General features: G+C 48.0%; 2 protein-coding genes across 2 annotated transcripts; one reads left to right on the plus strand and one right to left on the minus strand.

Moving 5' to 3' along the window:
- Nucleotides 1-294: 294 nt before the first annotated feature.
- Nucleotides 295-13119, minus strand: YIPF2 (Yip1 domain family member 2). The gene is made up of 10 exons (XM_063119067.1): nucleotides 13042-13119; nucleotides 12620-12671; nucleotides 10391-10539; nucleotides 6775-6855; nucleotides 5842-5929; nucleotides 5193-5306; nucleotides 4010-4176; nucleotides 3565-3747; nucleotides 1073-1197; nucleotides 295-859 (listed from the first exon to the last, which is right to left on the minus strand). Exons 2-9 carry the CDS (start codon nucleotides 12648-12650, stop codon nucleotides 1084-1086), a joined length of 927 nt encoding a protein of 308 aa, XP_062975137.1. The 5' UTR covers nucleotides 12651-12671; nucleotides 13042-13119; the 3' UTR covers nucleotides 295-859; nucleotides 1073-1083.
- A 2010-nt stretch (nucleotides 13120-15129) lies between these two features.
- On the plus strand, nucleotides 15130-17180 carry TIMM29 (translocase of inner mitochondrial membrane 29). The gene is made up of 2 exons (XM_063123024.1): nucleotides 15130-15223; nucleotides 16408-17180. The coding sequence occupies exons 1-2, from the start codon at nucleotides 15148-15150 to the stop codon at nucleotides 16989-16991; spliced, it is 660 nt and encodes a 219-aa protein (XP_062979094.1). The 5' UTR covers nucleotides 15130-15147; the 3' UTR covers nucleotides 16992-17180.
- Nucleotides 17181-17427: the final 247 nt, after the last annotated feature.

Consider the following 17427-nt stretch of genomic DNA (forward strand, 5'->3'; position numbering starts at 1 on the left):
GTTGATGGAACTGCATAAAGCTCATTTTCCTTCCGTTTGCAGTTCAGAGACTTGAATTGTGGGCAACGGCTGCCTCTAGCCCTTGACGTTGGTTATGGATTCCTGTCCTATTGCCTTTCGCTATTCAAAGCTCAAGCTGGAATCCAAGCAGAACTCAGGGGGTGACCCCTGCCCATGCTACTTGCAGCTTCTTTTGAAGCTTTTAACGCCCCCCCCCCTCACAGATAGGAGAGGCACAGACAATCCGTTATATTTTGTGCCCATGCAGGAAGTTAGGAAAGACCCAGTCTACACTCAGAATGCAAATAATTTAATTTAAATTAGCTTTGCATAGAAAACAAAATCAAATGGCTGAAATAAAGTAAATCTTTAAGTGATCTTCCTCCCCCCTCAATCAAACAAATTCAGAGAAGCTGTTATGTCTACTGCTGATAATCCCAAATGGCAGGGTATGCACAAATTTATCGAAGTATCCCCCACTACTTCCCGACCTTATAAAAATCTTAAGTTTAGCGAGAAGGGGCATAACAGACAATCACTCTGTGCGTTCCCTTTCCTCAGTCATGTCACTGCTGCAGGCCCTCTGGCTACAGAGGTGCAAAAGGCAACTTCTATCCCCCCCAAGCAGCACTTGATGATCTGAACTGCCAGGCCTCTTGGCTGGTTTCCAAGAGTGGGTTTCATTCCAAATCAGCCACCATGCTGATGTTCTCTGGCTGTGGCATGGGTGCGGCAATGATAGCATGACGCTGCTTGGCTTCCCGGTTCCGGCGGAGGTGTTTCCATGCCTCTTCAGTGGATGACTTCAGTGGCGATGCACTGTTGGCTTTCTCTGAGGCCAGACATTCATGTTCAAAGCCTATAACAAAAGCAGAGTATTGGGTGGGTAGAAGCTTTGCTGCCTCCCTCAACCTTTCCCAGGGATTCAGTCTTGTTTCTAGTGTAAGTAGGACAGACGCTTGGCAACAGCACCTTGGCTCCTGCACTTTTTTTGGTAGGGATGGGGCCAAGGGGGCTTTAGCAAACCCGAGAGTGTTTCCGGATCCCTTTGGATGTCATTCAAGACTCTTACCGGCTCCCCTTTCATATTTGATTTGAGCTGTTGGCCAGGTGAGAGAGTGTGCTTCTGCTCTGTGGGGCTGCTGATGTGGGGTGAACAGCGGGAGAAATAGCACTTGGTTTCTGGAAGAAATACAACTTCAAGACGACAAGATTAAATTGGCTGGAGTTGAAGCAAGAACCAGTTCGGATTCCCTCCCTCCCCCACCCCACAATGGATAAGATGTATTTTTAAAATTTCATAGTGGACACACTTTTAAGAATAGCTTGGCTTACAACAAAATCTGAATACAAAAAAGTTTAAGCATGCACACTTCAAAATTACATTTCCAAAACTGAATATGTGCTCTACAAACAAACCTACTAAGTTAGGCCACCTTTCTACATTCTAAAATGGCAGAATAGACTTTCATATTGAGACCCTTCAAGAGAGATTATCCTGGGTCCAGACTAACCCACTGAGGTAGCGACTAGTTCAATGCTCTATCAATTTGGCAACTTCCTCAATTCTAGAAGCATGAACATTTATTTCCCATTTTATGGCGGATCACTGTTCAGCTGGGGGGATTCCACATGTCGTACTGAGGGTGCTTCCATGCGCCCCCAAAGCGATCGTGTAGCTTGCCTGGAAGAGACGAGGAAGAGGCGTTCTTGCCACCGCCACCCACCTACCTCCTCGCCAGCCGAGTCGGAGAGCTCGGCAGAAGAAGGCGGGGTGGAGAGCAGCTCTCCACCCCGCCTTCTTCCGCCGAGCTCTCCGACCCGGCCGGCGAGGAGGTAGGTGGGTGGCGGCGGCGGCAAGGACGCCTCTTCCTCGTCTCTTCGAACAGGCAAGTTACACAATCGCTTTGGGGGCGCACTGGGGGCGCATGGAAGCGGCCTCAATACGACGTGTGGAATCCCCCCCAGGCCTCTACCATGTATAGGCAACCTGATGCAACGGGATGTTTTCGATTACAACTCTCATAAACTCCAGCCAGCAATAAGCAACGTCTGGTGTTACGAGAGTTGCAGTTCAAATCATCTGGGAACATCCTGGACAAGAAGGTTCTCAATGTACTAGTCCTGATAGCTTTATGCTGCCTCCTGTATCAGAAGCAGAATGCCTGTGTACACCAGCTGCTGGTGACCATGGTTGGGGGTGGGGGGAGAGGCGCGGCGCTATTGCGCTCATGTCCTGCTTGTGGGTCCCTGTCAACAGTTGGCCACTGTATGAACATAATGCTGAACTAGATGGATCCCTGGTCTGATCCAGCAGGGCTCTTCAGTTAAGATTGCCTACCTACCCCGCTTTAGACATATGCACTGCAAATAGATTTCTCAGTTTCCTTATATATGTATGGATAAATTCTTGTTTTGAAACATGTTACGTCACAGTGTAACTCCCTTGTAAACATCCCAATTCCGTTTTGACACAAATAATGAGCAAAGAAAGTATAAGTGATGCTCTATTTTCTAAAACGGAGTTATATTTAAGAAACTGGCGTCGCCTCCTAAGAAGAGCCCTGCTGGATCAGATCATGGGTCCATCCAGTTCAGCATTCTGTTGACACCATGGCCAACTCGCTGTCTGTGGGGAAACCTACAATTGGGACGTGAATGCGATAGCAACTTCCTGTTTCCCAGCAACTGCTTGGTGGCAGCATACGACCAACAGGACTAGCAGCCACTGATAGCCTCCATGAATGTGTCTAATCCATTTTAAAGCCTTCCAAATTGGTGACCTTCACTACATCTTAGGGTAGTGATATCATTTGCAGCTGTGTGAAGGACTTCCTTTAATAAGTCCTGAACCTCCCATCAATCTGCTTCATCGGATGACTTGAGTTCTAGTATTATGAGAGGGAGAAACCTACCTGCCTCTCCGCTTCCTCCACACCACGCAGAATTCTGTTCAACCCCTTCCTCGCCCTTTTTTCTAAGAGAAGCAGTCCCAAACCTAACATTTTCTCATAGGAAACTTGTTCTGGTTCCTTGATAGTTTGAGTTGCCATTTGCTGCACCTTTTCCAGCTCTGCAATTGTCATTTCTAGGTGCGGTGGCCAGGACTGTACACAGTATTCTAAGAGTAGATTTGCATAAGAGCGGTATGATATTGGCAATTTTACGCCTAGCATGGAATTGGCTTTTTTCGCACCAGCCACATACTAGGTTGACATTTTCATCAAGCACAGACGGGGAGCCTCCAGCCTGCTGGCCAAGTCTGGCTCACCAGACTGGCCCAGTGAGGCTTTGGGTGAGACCTCGCCTTCTGGAGGGTATTCGGGAGGGAATCCCTTGGATCGAGGGTCCTGATCGCTGGCTGGAGAGATCAGTGGCGACTGCCCCTTAGTAACCACTTGCCATCCCAATCGGGAGGGGGAGTGCATCCCCCTCGATCCTCCCCAACGGGGGAGCATGTGGGGCAGGCACAGCAAGCGCTGGCTGGGGGAGCCCTCCAGCTGGCCCCTCGATTGGTGCAGCTTCGCTGTGTGCAGGCCTAGAGTGAAGCGCTAGGAAGCCTACCTTGCAACCAATAGCCAGGAGGACGTGGAGAGAAATAATTACAGCCATTATGGCACAGGCAGCTGGCTTTGTGTCTGAGCGGATAACTGGCCAGAAAGTAAGGACCAGGACTGAACCCGAGAGGCCCACGGCAAATACGATCAGGAGCCACTGAAGCCACGGTATTGGGATCAGCCACAGAATCTGCGAACAGAAATGGGAGTGAGTAAGTCAGTGGAACGGAAAAATCCCATAATACATTTCAAGAGGAACAGGCCCTCAGCAAGCAGCAACTCTCGGGAATTCACATTCTTTGTGCTGAAATCCAGCTGCACGAAACAGGAAGTGCTGAGGGACACGTGAAAAAGCATGGCTTCGAATACTCCGTACCAGAAAGCTCAATTCTATGTTCGGAAGAGAAGCAGAAATAAAAACCCTCCCCCTGCAGGCCCATTTGCCTACTCACAGCAGTGGGAATGTACACGAACAGTGAGTAGCCATAGACGCACACCATCTCCAGGAAGGTGTAGGAGTCTGTGTTGATGTGAACTCCCTTCCGCCATTGTAGGTAGCCCCACAGGCCAACGGGTACCAGCCAGGTATAGCAGTAGATCACTATCCCTGCAATAGTTACTGTGGAAAAGGGAAACTTGTCAGTGTCAAGAGCAGCAATCACTATGAGCATTTCTACACGAGGCTTTTATTGTGTGCTCATGACTGATCACTCGTGGTTTTTTGTGATCTTTTACCTCCAGGGCCCCTCCTGCGCTTTCAGGCCATTATAGCAGAGTAACTCTCAACAGAGAAAATGCGATAAGCGATTTTCTTACGCTCTGAAATGCAATAGATTTCCGGAATCCCACTATATTGCAGCAGCCATCTAGTGGTTGTATAATGAAACATATAGAACTTGTCCAGAAAGAAAAAACACAAGAGGGCAATCTCAATCCTGAAAGGAATCCAGAAGCAGAAGCCCCAGTAAACGTGTGGGATTTCAGCTTTGTGTGAAGAAGCCCTATGACGATAGCTGTGGGCAGGGACTGTCAAGAAATACTTTTGTAAGCCGCCGTGAGAGCCTTTTTTGGCTGAATGGCGGCATGAAAATCCTTAAATAAATAAATAAAAAAATAGCTGTCACAGTAACAACTGAACCATGTCCTACCAGCAGAAATACCTCGCACCCACCCACACACTCACAATCTACAGCCTTTAGGTGGAGACAGGAATAGAAACTCCCTAGAAAAACAACAATAAACTGTATAGTAACTTTTAAATTAACCCTCAGTAGTGAGAAGTAAACAATCTGGGAATGGGATGCCTGTCCCAACAAGGATGAGAGTGAAGTATAGCAAAGATAACAACTGGGAACTAGAATTTCTGCATTCTGAATACTACTTATTTTACCCATTTCACACAGCCCAGCTGAGTAGTAGGGGCTTGCTAGTATTGCTCTGTTTCCTGCATTACCCTGTTCGATAGGTTTAAGCAGAAAACATGCAGCTTATTTCTTATCTTTTCCCTACATCACAATCTTGCCCATCCCTGATGTGGCCACAACAATACCCAATATTTTTTAAAAGACTAGAGCTACCATTAAACCAACCACTTTACACGCTACTTGCAAGACACATTTCCATGGCAAACCTCACCTTTGTGGAACTGGGGGCTGTACGAGGAGGAGTTGTTCATTTTCTCCAGGAAGTTGGAAACACTGCCACTGATAGCCAGTGTGAAGACCAAGGTGGCACATATCCAAAAGGGTCCTGTGAGGGGCACAAGTGTAATGTCAGAAGATCAAAAAGAGGAGCAGATGGCTTTCTTCAAGGAGACAACCCTCCTGTCTCAGCACTGGCCGTAGAATGGAGGCGAACGGAGGCTCACCATTATTTGATGGTTATCAAACTTGGAAAATAAAAAAGCTACTAAAAACGACAGTGCTTGAGGCTACCCTAGAGAGAAACCTGCATGCTCCAAGAATGGTCACGGACGCATGAAGCTGCTCTGTACCATCAGGCCGTTCGCCCAACTTCTCTATTCTGCTCGGCAGCTTTCCCCTGCCCTGCTGTCCAAGGTCCTGTGTCTGGAGATGCCAGGAACTGAACCTGGGAACTTTTACGTACAAAGCATGTATTTGACGAGGGAGCAAGTAAATGGAGAAGATGGAATTGCATTCAGATGCCCAGGAAGCCTTTGTAGACTTCGTCCCTGGAGAGCTCTTGCTTCTGGTTGGCTTGCAAGGTGTGACCTTTGACAAGGGACGCTGCTCTACTTTAAGTATGAGGTTTTTCCTATACTCACCATACAGGTCAGGGTTGTTCCGCAAGTTGTGCCATATAAAGTTCTTCCCTGGCATTGGAAGCAACGAACCCTTTATTCTGTCCAGGACCTGAGAAATAGGAAAAGGCCATGGCTCAGCAAAACGATGGCCCTCAAGGAGCCTGTGCTGATAACTGAAGGATTCCGAGCTTCCTACTTCCCACCTTAGGGACTGCTGGAAGTCATGAACAAATATCCCCATGGCTTGCACCAGACACTATTGTTCATGTATGGTAATGAGGGGAGAAGTTTGACTTGCCCAAGGCCACCCAGCAAGTTCAGTGTGGAAGGGATACAGGCCAACATTCTGGCTAATGGACCTTACTGGTGCTGCTGAGAAACAGCACAAATTAACACACGCACATTTTTAGACCCATTCAAAGTTAGAGATTTAGTGAAAAAAGTCCCCTACCACCACATAGCAGAGCGTCTCCTAGATATCACCTAAAGATGATGGCCCCTATTTGGTAGCTACAAAACAGAAGCCACCACAGTTCTAAGGAAATATTCACAGCAGATCCTGGAACTGAACCAGGTTCAGAGCACAATGCTAATATATCAGCCATGAGACTGTGCCTCCACTCATGAAGCACAACTGCTTCCAAAAGACGCTGAATCAGAATGAAAAGAGGCCCCATATATCATCTAATCCAACCCCAAACTAAACAGAAATCTTTCTTCTTCTTCTTCTTCTTCTTCTTCTTCTTCTTCTTCTTCTTCTTCTTCTTCTTCTTATTATTATTATTATTATTATTATTATTATTATTTTGTACTTGGACAATCTCAGATGCCCTGCTCAGCACCTAAGTATCCCTGAAGGTTTTTGCAGGTTCCGTTGCTACACTCCCCTCTCTCAGCAAGTACATTTGATTCTTGGCTGTGCCTATGAAGCTGAAGCGACACAGGTTTCATTACCTGATATGTGTCAACATCAAAGAAAGCCTGGTAATATTCGAAGGTCCAGAAATTGGATTGCTTCTTCTGGAAACTCAAGAGCTGCAGGAATGAAAGTATAAGTTACTACTTTGTCTTTGGCCAGGGGAGAGATAGAGCTTATATGACAAAAAAACAAGCTTTCGACCAGTTGTAAAGGTACAGAACTCCTGGTCACTTGCCCAAAACTGGTTCATTTCAAACCATGGCCAGAGTGTCAGGACTCTTTTTCTTCCCTTAAAGTGGCACATCCCTGCCCCACTATTCAGGAAATTTTATCTTTTTACAGTGCTCCACTGACTGCTGTTGTGTGTTAAGAGGAATCTTTAATGTTGGGAGGACTGAAATTCTTATTGAAGCATGTTTATTTTTATGGTAATTCTCCCACATACTCTTCACACAGGAATGGTGGAGGTTTCTGATGCTCAAAGGCAAATCAGTCAGGCAGGTTTCAGTATATGTAAGTTAGTCTACTGAACAATAAATGCATTGCCTTATTTGTAGAAAAGAATTTGTGTTACATATATATTTTAACTGGTTTGTTAATTGTTTTTATGTTGCTTTTTCAAGGTGAACCAGGCCCAAAATGGCTTACAATAAAAATCAAATATCAAAATACTGCATCACATTTGAAAAGAAGTTACAAAAACTTATCAGATACACACTTATGTAACTTTAGGACACAATACAGCAGTTTTATCCAGGGGCCTAATGCCACAGGTACATGTACCTGCACACCAGCTCAGAATGGAAGGTGCACTAGTTACCCAGCCACGGAGCAGGACGCTGAGTAAAGCAGTGCACTCTGACCCTACATGTAACTTCTTTGTTCCTCTCAGCTTCTAACAGCCTGGTAAGTACGGGGTATCTGGTAATGACTTTGGGGATGGCCCTGAATATGCCCACCCCAGTGGGACTGCGCCTGCTAGCATGGTACGTGCTTCATAGTTTCTTAAAATGACAATGTGAGTTTTAAGCAATTAACAGCCCTAGAATTTTTCATTCCAGAATGTGACAGAAGGCTGGTCTTAGTCCTTCGGGGAAGAGAAGCAGGGGAATGAAGCACAGTTACATTTGGAGGAGGAGAGGCTTTGAGATGGATACAACTAAAAGCTTCAAGAAAAGACACAAAATGGGAAGGGGTTGAGAGTTCCCATTTAGGAGCCCTACGTTTAGTTAGGGGGTGGAAATGAGAGGGATTGCCACTGGATTTGCAATCCTTTGTATCAGTCTAACTTCCTTCGAATCCTTATTTCCCACCAAGACCAATCTTCCTGGGGGCATGGGGGGGGGGGGGCATGTGCCACATAAAGCTTTGCTACCTGGGGAACTGTGAACTTGCCATCATAACTTTGGTGTTGGGATTCATGTCCCGGCCTCTGAGCCACATGTTAGGTCTAGCATCATGCTGGAGGCTAGAGCTTGCGCTTCAAACTTCATGGTGTCCTGGGAAGAGTCATAGAATCATAGAATAGCAGAGTTGGAAGGGGCCTACAAGGCCATCGAGTCCAACCCCCTGCTCAATGCAGGAATCCACCCTAAAGCATCCCTGACAGATGCTTGTCCAGCTGCCTCTTGAAGGCCTCCAGTGTGGGAGAGCCCACAACCTCCCTAGGTAACTGATTCCATTGTCATACTGCTCTAACAGTCAGGAAGTTTTTCCTGATGTCCAGTTGGAATCTGACTTCCTTTAACATGAGCCTGTTATTCCGTGCCCTGCACTCTGGGAGGATCGAGAAGAGATCCTGGCCCTCCTCTGTGTGACAACCTTTTAAGTATTTGAAGAATGCTATCCTGACTCCCCTCAATCTTCTCTTCCCCAGGCTAAACATGCCCAGTTCTTTCAGTCTCTCTTCCTAGGGCTTTGTTTCCAGACCCCTGATCATCCTGGTTGCCTTCCTCTGAACACACTCCAACTTGTCTGCGTCCTTCTTGAATTGTGGAGCCTAGAACTGGACGCCCAGAACTAGATGAGGCCTAACCAGGGCCGAATAGAGAAGAACCAGTACCTCACGTGATTTGGAAGCTATACTTCTATTAATGCAGCCTAAAATAGCATTGACCTTTCTTGCAGCCATATCGCACTGTTGGCTCATATTCAGCTTGCAATCTACAACAATTCCAAGATCCTTCTCGTTTGTAGTATTGCTGAGCCAAGTATCCCCCATCTTGTAACTGTGCATTTGGTTTCTATTTCCTAAATGTAGAACTTGGCATTTATCCCTATTAAATTTCATCCTGTTGAAGTCTGTGAGGAAGGCTGCGGTGGCAACCACTAAAACTTTGGGCGGGGGAATCCAGATTCCAGTGCCTCCCCCACCCCAAAAGAATTGCAACATCTGCCTTGAAGGGGACCCAAGATACTTGTCTGCCCTTAAATAAAGACCCCTAGAAAACAAAGAACTGGTAACAGATGCTGTCAGGGCACAGGGAGACATTTAACCTATTTCTGCCCTCTTATTATTAGAATCCAGAGGAGGAAAGGTCTTCTCCTGGAATTTTTACCATAGTACTTTTAGGACCTTCGTGACCTTTCTAGATTTTTTTTCAAGTGGTGCGCAGCCTTGCCTCTGGCTGGCAACAGCTACTCACCTTTGGCTACTTACACACTTGGAAGGGTGTACCAGCTTAGGAATTATTTATTTATTTAAAATATTTTAGTCTGCCTTTTAGGGTAACAAACCTAGGCAAGATGACTCACAAGATAAAAACAATACAATAAACTTCAGAATTAATAAAAGTCGGTGGCAAAAATTACTCCAAAAATACTGTTATCAAGGAACAACTTTAGGCAACGCCACCAGCAATCACACAGAGCACTCTCTGCAACCTGGTTTCTTCCAGAGGGGTTGGATCACAACTCTCATCATTACCAGCCAACATGGACATCGGAGGGCACCACCTTGGGGAAAGGCTGCCATGTTGGAGCTTCTAAAAAATCCTTCTGTAGGCATATGACCTTCTAAAATAGGTTGTCCAAGATGACTCATCTGTTTAATGTGTTCCTGCAAGGCACACAATGGTAGGCAGAAACTGTGCCTACCATGACTGGGAGAAGGCTGGGCTAGAACCTTTTCCTTGACATACTATTTTAATATAAAGAGAACTTGCTGTATGTAGGAGCCTTCCCTCATGGGACTCCTGACCTACAATCTGAAGTGGTATATACCAGACCCAGGATTATCACCTCCTTTGTTAGTGAGAAGCAGGCCCTAGTTCTGTAGATGTTAGGAGCGGTATGAAAAACCAGTATGTTCTTACAGTAATACTCAAGAGTTCTTTGGGTGGTGTACAATTAAAACTCTCTTTTTTTTCCCCTTAAGTGGCAGTTTTTTCTATATTGAGTCTCAAATGTGTGTTTTTCTGAATTCCCCTGGGACGTTACGGAATGAGGTTCCACAAAATCATCTTCCCCTGATCCAGCTTTTCATATACTTTCTCCCTCGCTAAAGTACCTCATTTCAAAACTCCCATTTGGTAGCCCGTTATCTCCATCCCACTCTTTTCCAGGCCTACAGCCAGTAGCCCCCATCTGCCCCTCACCCCAAAAGTAGCCATTTTTCCAGATCATCAACATACAGGACAGAAACAGACCTACCTCAGTTTTATCATCCTCCTCCTCCTCTGGCTCACACTCCTCGTTATAGCTGGAGCTCATGTCCAAGGCGGTGTGGCATGGCCGCTCACCAATGCTAGGAGTGGTGGCATCTGCATTCTCCGATAGCAAATCCATGGCCTCATCAAATTCTGCAAAGAAAACACAAGGCCATCAGGGCTGGCATACCAGCTCAAGCACGCTTCATTCTAGAGGCCCTCAGGCTCAAAGGGCCAAGCTGCAACACTGCTTTCCAAAAGTAGGGACCTCCCGAAGTACAACATCGAACGAAAGCAGAATCGCACATCAGCAGAAGTAGTGTCAAACTAAGGTAAGAGGCCCCTGGCCTATTCCATAGTTGCCAAGCTACTTGTCTGGAAGAGGTTGCAAACCAGTCATTAATGATTTACTAACTAGAAGGATGAACGGAAAGAGTTCCCACTTTAGAACTCTGGAGGATCTAAATGCTGCTACGCACCATTGTTCTTATTCAGTATTTAAGATCCCAGAGGGATGCTTGGAAGAGAGGAGGTGAGAAACACAGCATTACTTTTTTACTGCATGCTTTTAACACAGACAGTTTGCATACAACTCTGTGTGCAATTTGGGACCTGATGCAAAATTTGAAATCCTGAAATTTGTTTTACAGAGCAGATATAATTCATTTATTTTTTTTAAAGAGCAGATATAGGATCCCACCATTCAGTCAGCAGAACATGTGCATTTCTCCCACCTGGGATGCTTCTAGATGAAGCTTTCCCCAAGTTTCCACCATGCTTTTCCCATCTTTTTTCTTACCAAAGAATCATAGAATAGCAGAGTTGGAAGGGGCCTATAAGGCCATCGAGTCCAACCCCCTGCTCAATGCTGGAATCCACCCTAAACTAAAGGAAGGAACGATGGGACAGCTTCACAACAGAGACTCTACCTCTGCCATTCCCAGTTTGGTAGGCAAATTACTTCTCTTTCAACTGCCTCTTTTTGCCTTTCTATGATAGGCATTGCCATGCCTACCACAGCAGCCATTTTGTGAAAGCACCCACAACACTATCCAAAGTCCCAAGTGTGCCCGCAAGCCCAAAACGGTTGGGGATCCCTGCCTGAGTGTGTTTAGGACAGCAGTCTTACTTCTGCGTAGACATGCATAGGCTGTAAGCCCTATGGAGTTTAATGGACACTGCTCCCCTGTGCCAATGACCACGCCAGCTCCTTTACTCCTAAAGGAAGGTGCTTGACGAGTTACCTCATGGGCTAGAAATGTCACTTGACATTCCTGGTGGAGCAAAGCACGAATGAAGTAGGGACACTAGACGGCACGACAAAGGCTGGATTCTTACAGACTTTTTCACCAGGACCAGGGTAGGCAACTTGGGCGCCCTCCAGAAGTTTTGTACCACAACTACCATAATCTCTGACCATAGAATCATAGAATAGCGGAAGGGGCCTACAAGGCCATCTAGTCCAACCCCCTGCTCATAGCAGGAATCCACCCTAAAGCATCCCTGACAGATGCTTGTCCAGCTGCCTCTTGAAGGCCTCTAGTGTGGGAGAGCCCACAACCTCCCTAGGTAACTGATTCCATTGTCACACTGCTCTAACAGTCAGGAAGTTTTTCCTGATGTCCAGCTGGAATCTGGCTTCCTTTAACTTGAGCCCGTTATGCCGTGTCCTGCACTCTGGGAGGATCGAGAAGAGATCCTGGCCCTCCTCTGTGTGACAACCTTTCAAGTATTTGAAGACTGCTATCATGTCTCTATTATTATTATTATTATTATTTATTTATATAGCACCATCAATGTACATGGTGCTGTACAGAGTAAAACAGTAAATAGCAAGAGTTGTTGTTGTTGTTTACGTTTCTATACCACCCCATAGCTGAAGTTCTCTGGGCGGTTTACAAAAGAATAAAACATTAAAAACAATATACAAAATTTAAAAACATACAACAGCAGACAGTATACACAAAGATATGCTGACTAGATTAAATATTTGAAAGGGGACAACCTTTCAAGTATTTGAAGAGGGCTCTCATGTTTCCCCTCCATCTTCTCTTCTCCAGGCTAAACATGCCCAGTTCTTCCAGTCTCCCTTCCTAGGGCTTTGTTTCCAGACCATTGGCTATGCTGACTGGGGTTTATGGGAGCTGTAGTCCAAAACATCTGGCGGGCACCAGGTTGCCTACCCCCTATCGAAAGCCCAGATCTCAGAGGGAGAAGGAAGGAAGGCACCTACCGTGAAATTTGAGCTCATCTGGGGCAGCCATGATGTGGCCGGATGGATGATCCTGCAACGGGAAAGGAACAGCGAGCGCCGCTTGGTAGCAGGCCGGGCAGCTGAAGCCGGGCTAACACGGGCGGGGTCCCGTCCCCCACCTGCCCACCCCACCCCACGGCCCCGTCCGTCCTTCCGTCTCTCCCCCCGAGGTGGGGCCCGCCTCCCCCCCCCCCCACGGCCACGGGGAGCCAGCCCCGGCCCGGAGTGCCCTACTCCCACACCGCGTCCTCCTGTGCTACTCAGCGGCTGTGCAAAGGCGCTTGGCACATGCTCAGAGGCACCTGCGGCCGCGCCCCACACCCTGCGGGGCGAGCGCCCCTGCTCTGATGCGCGGCCCCCTGGGTCCCACCGGCGCCCGCAGACTCCCTCGCGAGAGCTACCTTCCAGGGGAGGCAGGAAGGAAGGGAGGAAGGAAGGAAGGAAGGGAAGGGCTGCTGCGGGTGGCGGCGGCCACTGAAGCACCCGAAGCTCCTCCTCTACCGGCGGCGTCGTCCCAAAAGGGGCCAGTCCGAGGCCTACGATGCCCCCATAGACTCACATTTTGGAAGGGCCAAGTTCTCCTGGGTACTGACTTCCCTCCCCCTCCCTCCCCACCACCACAACCCCACACCTACCTCGCGCACCTGCGTGTGAACAGTGATAGCAGGTACCTAGGGTGACCCTCAATTAGGGTGACCACATGAAAAGGAGGACAGGGCTCCTGTATCTTTAACAGTTGCATAGAAAAGGGAATTTCAGCAGGTGTCATTTGTATATATGGAGAACCTGGTGAAATTTCCTCTTCATCACAACAGTTAAAGCTGCAGGAGCTATACTGCAGCTGTACTGTGATCAGATTTATTAGATTGTAAGCCTATGCGGCAGGGTCTTGCTATTTACTGTGTAATCTGTACAGCACCATGTACATTGATTGTGCTATATAAATAAATAATAATAATAAATTTAAAAGAGGGCAGGGCACCTGCAGCTTTAACTGTTGTGATGAAGAGGGAATTTCACCAGGTTCTCTGTATATACAAATGACACCTGCTGAAATTCCCATTTTAAATACAACTGTTAAAGATACAGGAGCCCTGTCCTCCTTTTCATATGGTCACCCTACCCTCAATGATAAATCTCGATAAAATAGTTAAGAGCAGAGACACCACACTGACAACAAAGGTCCGCATAGTTAAAGCAATGGTATTCCCCGTAGAAACCTATGGCTGCGAGAGCTGGACCATAAGGAAGGCTGAGCGAAGGAAGATAGATGCTTTTGAACTGTGGTGTCGGAGGAAAATCCTGAGAGTGCCTTGGACTGCAAGAAGATCAAACCAGTCCATACTCCAGGAAATCAAGCTGGACTGCTGACTTGAGGGAAGGGTATTAAAGGCAAAACTGAAGTACTTTGGCCACACAATGAGAAGACAGGATACCCTGGAGAAGATGCTGATGCTAGGGAAAGTGGAAGGCAAAAGGAAGAGGGGCCGACCAAGGGCAAGATGGAGGGATGATATTCTGGAGGTGATGGACTGAACCTTGGGGGAGCTGGGGGTGGCAATGGCCGACAGAAAGCTCTGGCGTGGGCTGGTCCATGAAGTCACGAAGAGTCGGAAGCGACTGAACGAATAAACAACAACACAGGGTGACCCTATGGAAAGGAGGACAGGGCTCCTGTATCTTTAACAGTTGTATTGAAAAGGGGATTTCAGTAGGTGTCATTTGAATATATGGGAAACCTGGTGGAATTCCTTCTTCATCACAACAGTTAAAGCTGCCCTCTTTCGAATCTGGTCACTCTAGTATAGCTCCTGCAGCTTTCACTGTTGTGATGAAGAGGGAATTTCACCAGGTTCTCCATCTATACAAATGACACCTGCTGGAATTCCCTTTTCTATGCAACTGTTAAAGACGCAGGAGCCCTGCCCTCCTTTCCATAGGGTCACCCTATATAAATGCAATAAATAAACACAGCGTGGGAGCCCAGGGCTGCCGAGTGCATGAGCGTCTCCATACCCACCCAAAGATGCCCTCCAACTCTGGCCTTATTTCCTGGGGTCGGATGGTTATTGGGAGGTTCAACATTCCTGAATTTTATTTTATTTTATTTTATTTATTTATTGCATTTCTACACCGCCCAATAGCCGGAGGACCCCTGCAGCAACTCCAGGTTCACCCGCCACATTCCAGGTGGGGGATGCTGCTGCCCTGCCCGCAGCTGCTTGGGATTTCCAGGAGGGAGAATGGCTGAACTCCCCCCTGTTCAAAGCCCGGCTCAGCGGGCTCCCAGGCAGGCAGGCAGGCAGGCAGGCAGGCGCCTCCAGCCCCGCTCGCGTCCATGGAGGCGGCAAAGCGGAGCGCCCGGAAGGAGCCGCGGGTAGCGGGCGCGTGCAGGTCTGCATTTCTAGCTCTAGGAAGGCGTTGGCCACGCGCCTTCCTTCCTTCCTCACTTCCGGTCCGGCTCGCTTTAGGGTCCGGCTGGAAGCCATTTCTCATGCAGTTCCGCCATGACGGAGCCTCCGGGTCTGGGCCAGGCGGAAGAGAAGCGGCGGCTTTGGGGGCGGCTCCGCGCCGGCCGGCTGGGTGAGCGGCGGAGGGGGGAGTTCGGGCGGCACCAGGCCGGCCCCACCGTCGTCGCTGGGTGCCGTGAGCCGCCGCCGGCAGCAGGCCCCGCCGCCCCGCGCTTCGGGCAGCTCTGACAGCGCGCCGCCCCTCGGCCAGAACGGCCCCGACACCGTCCCCGGACTCTTCCCGTCGCGTCACCCCGCGCAGCTCCAGGCTCCCCATTCAGAAGACACCTTAAGCCATGGCTTTAACCAAGGCGGTGTTCAGAAGACACCTTAAGCCATGGCTTTAACCATGGCGGTGTTTAGAAGACACCTTAAGCCATGGCTTTAACCATGGCGGTGTTTAGAAGACACCTTAAGCCATGGCCGTGTTCAGAAGACACATTAAGCCATGGCTTGAACCATGGCGGTGTTTAGAAGACACCTTAAGCCATGGCTTTAACCATGGCGGTGTTTAGAAGACACATTAAGCCATGGCCGTGTTCAGAAGACACATTAAGCCATGGCTTTAACCATGGCGGTGTTTAGAAGACACCTTAAGCCATGGCTTTAACCATGGCGGTGTTCAGAAGACACATTAAGCCATGGCTTTAACCATGGCGGTGTTTAGAAGACACCTTAAGCCATGGCTTTAACCATGGCGGTGTTCAGAAGACACCTTAAGCCATGGCTTTAACCATGGCGGTGTTTAGAAGACACCTTAAGCCATGGCCGTGTTCAGAAGACACATTAAGCCATGGCTTGAACCATGGCGGTGTTTAGAAGACACCTTAAGCCATGGCTTTAACCATGGTGAATAAGGCTTTTTTTTTTTTTTGCTTTCTTCACCATGGTTCAAGCCATGGTTTAAGGTGTCTTCTGAACAGAGACCGGCTTTCTGGCTTAACGACCAGGGTTCAAGCCATGGTTTAAGGTGTCTTCTGAACAGAGACCGGCTTTCTGGCTTAACGACCAGGGTTCAAGCCATGGTTTAAGGTGTCTTCTGAACAGAGACCGGCTTTCTGGCTTACGACCAGGGTTCAAGCCACGGTTTAAGGTGTCTTCTGAACAGAGACCGGCTTTCTGGCTTAACGACCAGGGTTAAAGCCACGGTTTAAGGTGTCTTCTGAACAGAGACCGGCTTTCTGGCTTAACGACCAGGGTTAAAGCCACGGTTTAAGGTGTCTTCTGAACGGGGCCTTTCTCTCTCTTTTTCCCCAGCTTCGTGGTGCAAAAGCCTCCTACACGACTATGCCGAAGCCTGCAAAGATGTGGCTCAGGGCGTCCGGCAGCGCCCAGGGAAAGCTGGCCTTTATGTCTCGCTGCTGGCCGGAGTGGTTAGTTGCAGCCTCCGCAGCCCCTGCGAAACCTCTTTCGAGGCCAGCCTCCTGGAAGCCTCAGGCGCCCTCCTTCTCCTCTCACCCTGGACCCGCAGCAGCAGCTCAGAAGGGCACGTCCAGCGGCTGCTGAAGCTGAGGAACCGGGGCCAGCTCCGCTTCCAGAGCCTGCTCTTTTTCTCTCTCGTGTACGAGGTGCCTTTCGACACGGGAGCCGACCTCTACCAAGTGCATTGCAAGTACCTGAAGCCACGCTGGATAGAGTTTCCCAGCCATGTCCTTGATGTGGGCTTCTGGGGGCATTGGTGGGTTTTGCACTCCAAAATGCAGAATTCAGACATTAACGATGAGGAGTTTCGAAATCTGCCAGAGCATCTCAGGACAGTTTCTTTCAATAACTTGCACTCGGAAGCCAATGAGAAACTTTTTGATGAGAAGTACAAGCCTGTTTTTCTGACAGAGGAATAAGAAAGGGAGAATCGGGGACAACTACGCTAGTAATGTAGTTTGGTGTAGTGTTCCATCTCCCTGGAAGATGGTGGGACAAAGCGAAAAGACCTGTTCAGAACTGACTCTTTTCTTCTAGGATGCTGGTCCTTAGTGTGCTTTTCCTCTAGACTTAGCTAGTTATGCGTGAATAAATGCTGTTTCAACATGCGCAGAGTGTTGTGCTGTAATTCCTAGTGTTGCCTAATGTGATAAACTAGCTGATGGCTCTTTCATTCTTGGTAATCATGTTTGTTCATCACTGATTCAAATTCGATGCAAATACAACAAATAATTCAGCCCCAACACCTAAACAACTGAAGCCACTCTCCCAGCCTAAACAAACAAACCTATCTACTTGTTTCACTACCTCTTTTTTCCCCACATAAGTGAAAATAGTAGGGCAAGTCCTATACTG

Source organism: Elgaria multicarinata, chromosome 3 (genome assembly GCF_023053635.1).
Source record: "Elgaria multicarinata webbii isolate HBS135686 ecotype San Diego chromosome 3, rElgMul1.1.pri, whole genome shotgun sequence".
Classification (NCBI taxonomy): Eukaryota; Metazoa; Chordata; class Lepidosauria; order Squamata; family Anguidae; genus Elgaria; species Elgaria multicarinata.

Excerpts from the sequence above, each read along its gene's own strand:
- YIPF2 (XM_063119067.1), bottom strand. The coding sequence starts at position 12,650 with ATGGCTGCCCCAGATGAGCTCAAATTTCACG. Across the intron at positions 10,540-12,619 it reads AGATGAGCTCAAATTTCACG|AATTTGATGAGGCCATGGAT; the intron begins GTAGGTGCCTTC and ends TTTTCTTTGCAG. Across the intron at positions 1,198-3,564 it reads TCCTGGCTATTGGTTGCAAG|TTGTATTTCTTCCAGAAACC; the intron begins GTAGGCTTCCTA and ends GTCGTCTTGAAG.
- TIMM29 (XM_063123024.1), top strand. The coding sequence starts at position 15,148 with ATGACGGAGCCTCCGGGTCTGGGCCAGGCGGAAGAGAAGCGGCGGCTT. Across the intron at positions 15,224-16,407 it reads GCTCCGCGCCGGCCGGCTGG|CTTCGTGGTGCAAAAGCCTC; the intron begins GTGAGCGGCGGA and ends CTTTTTCCCCAG.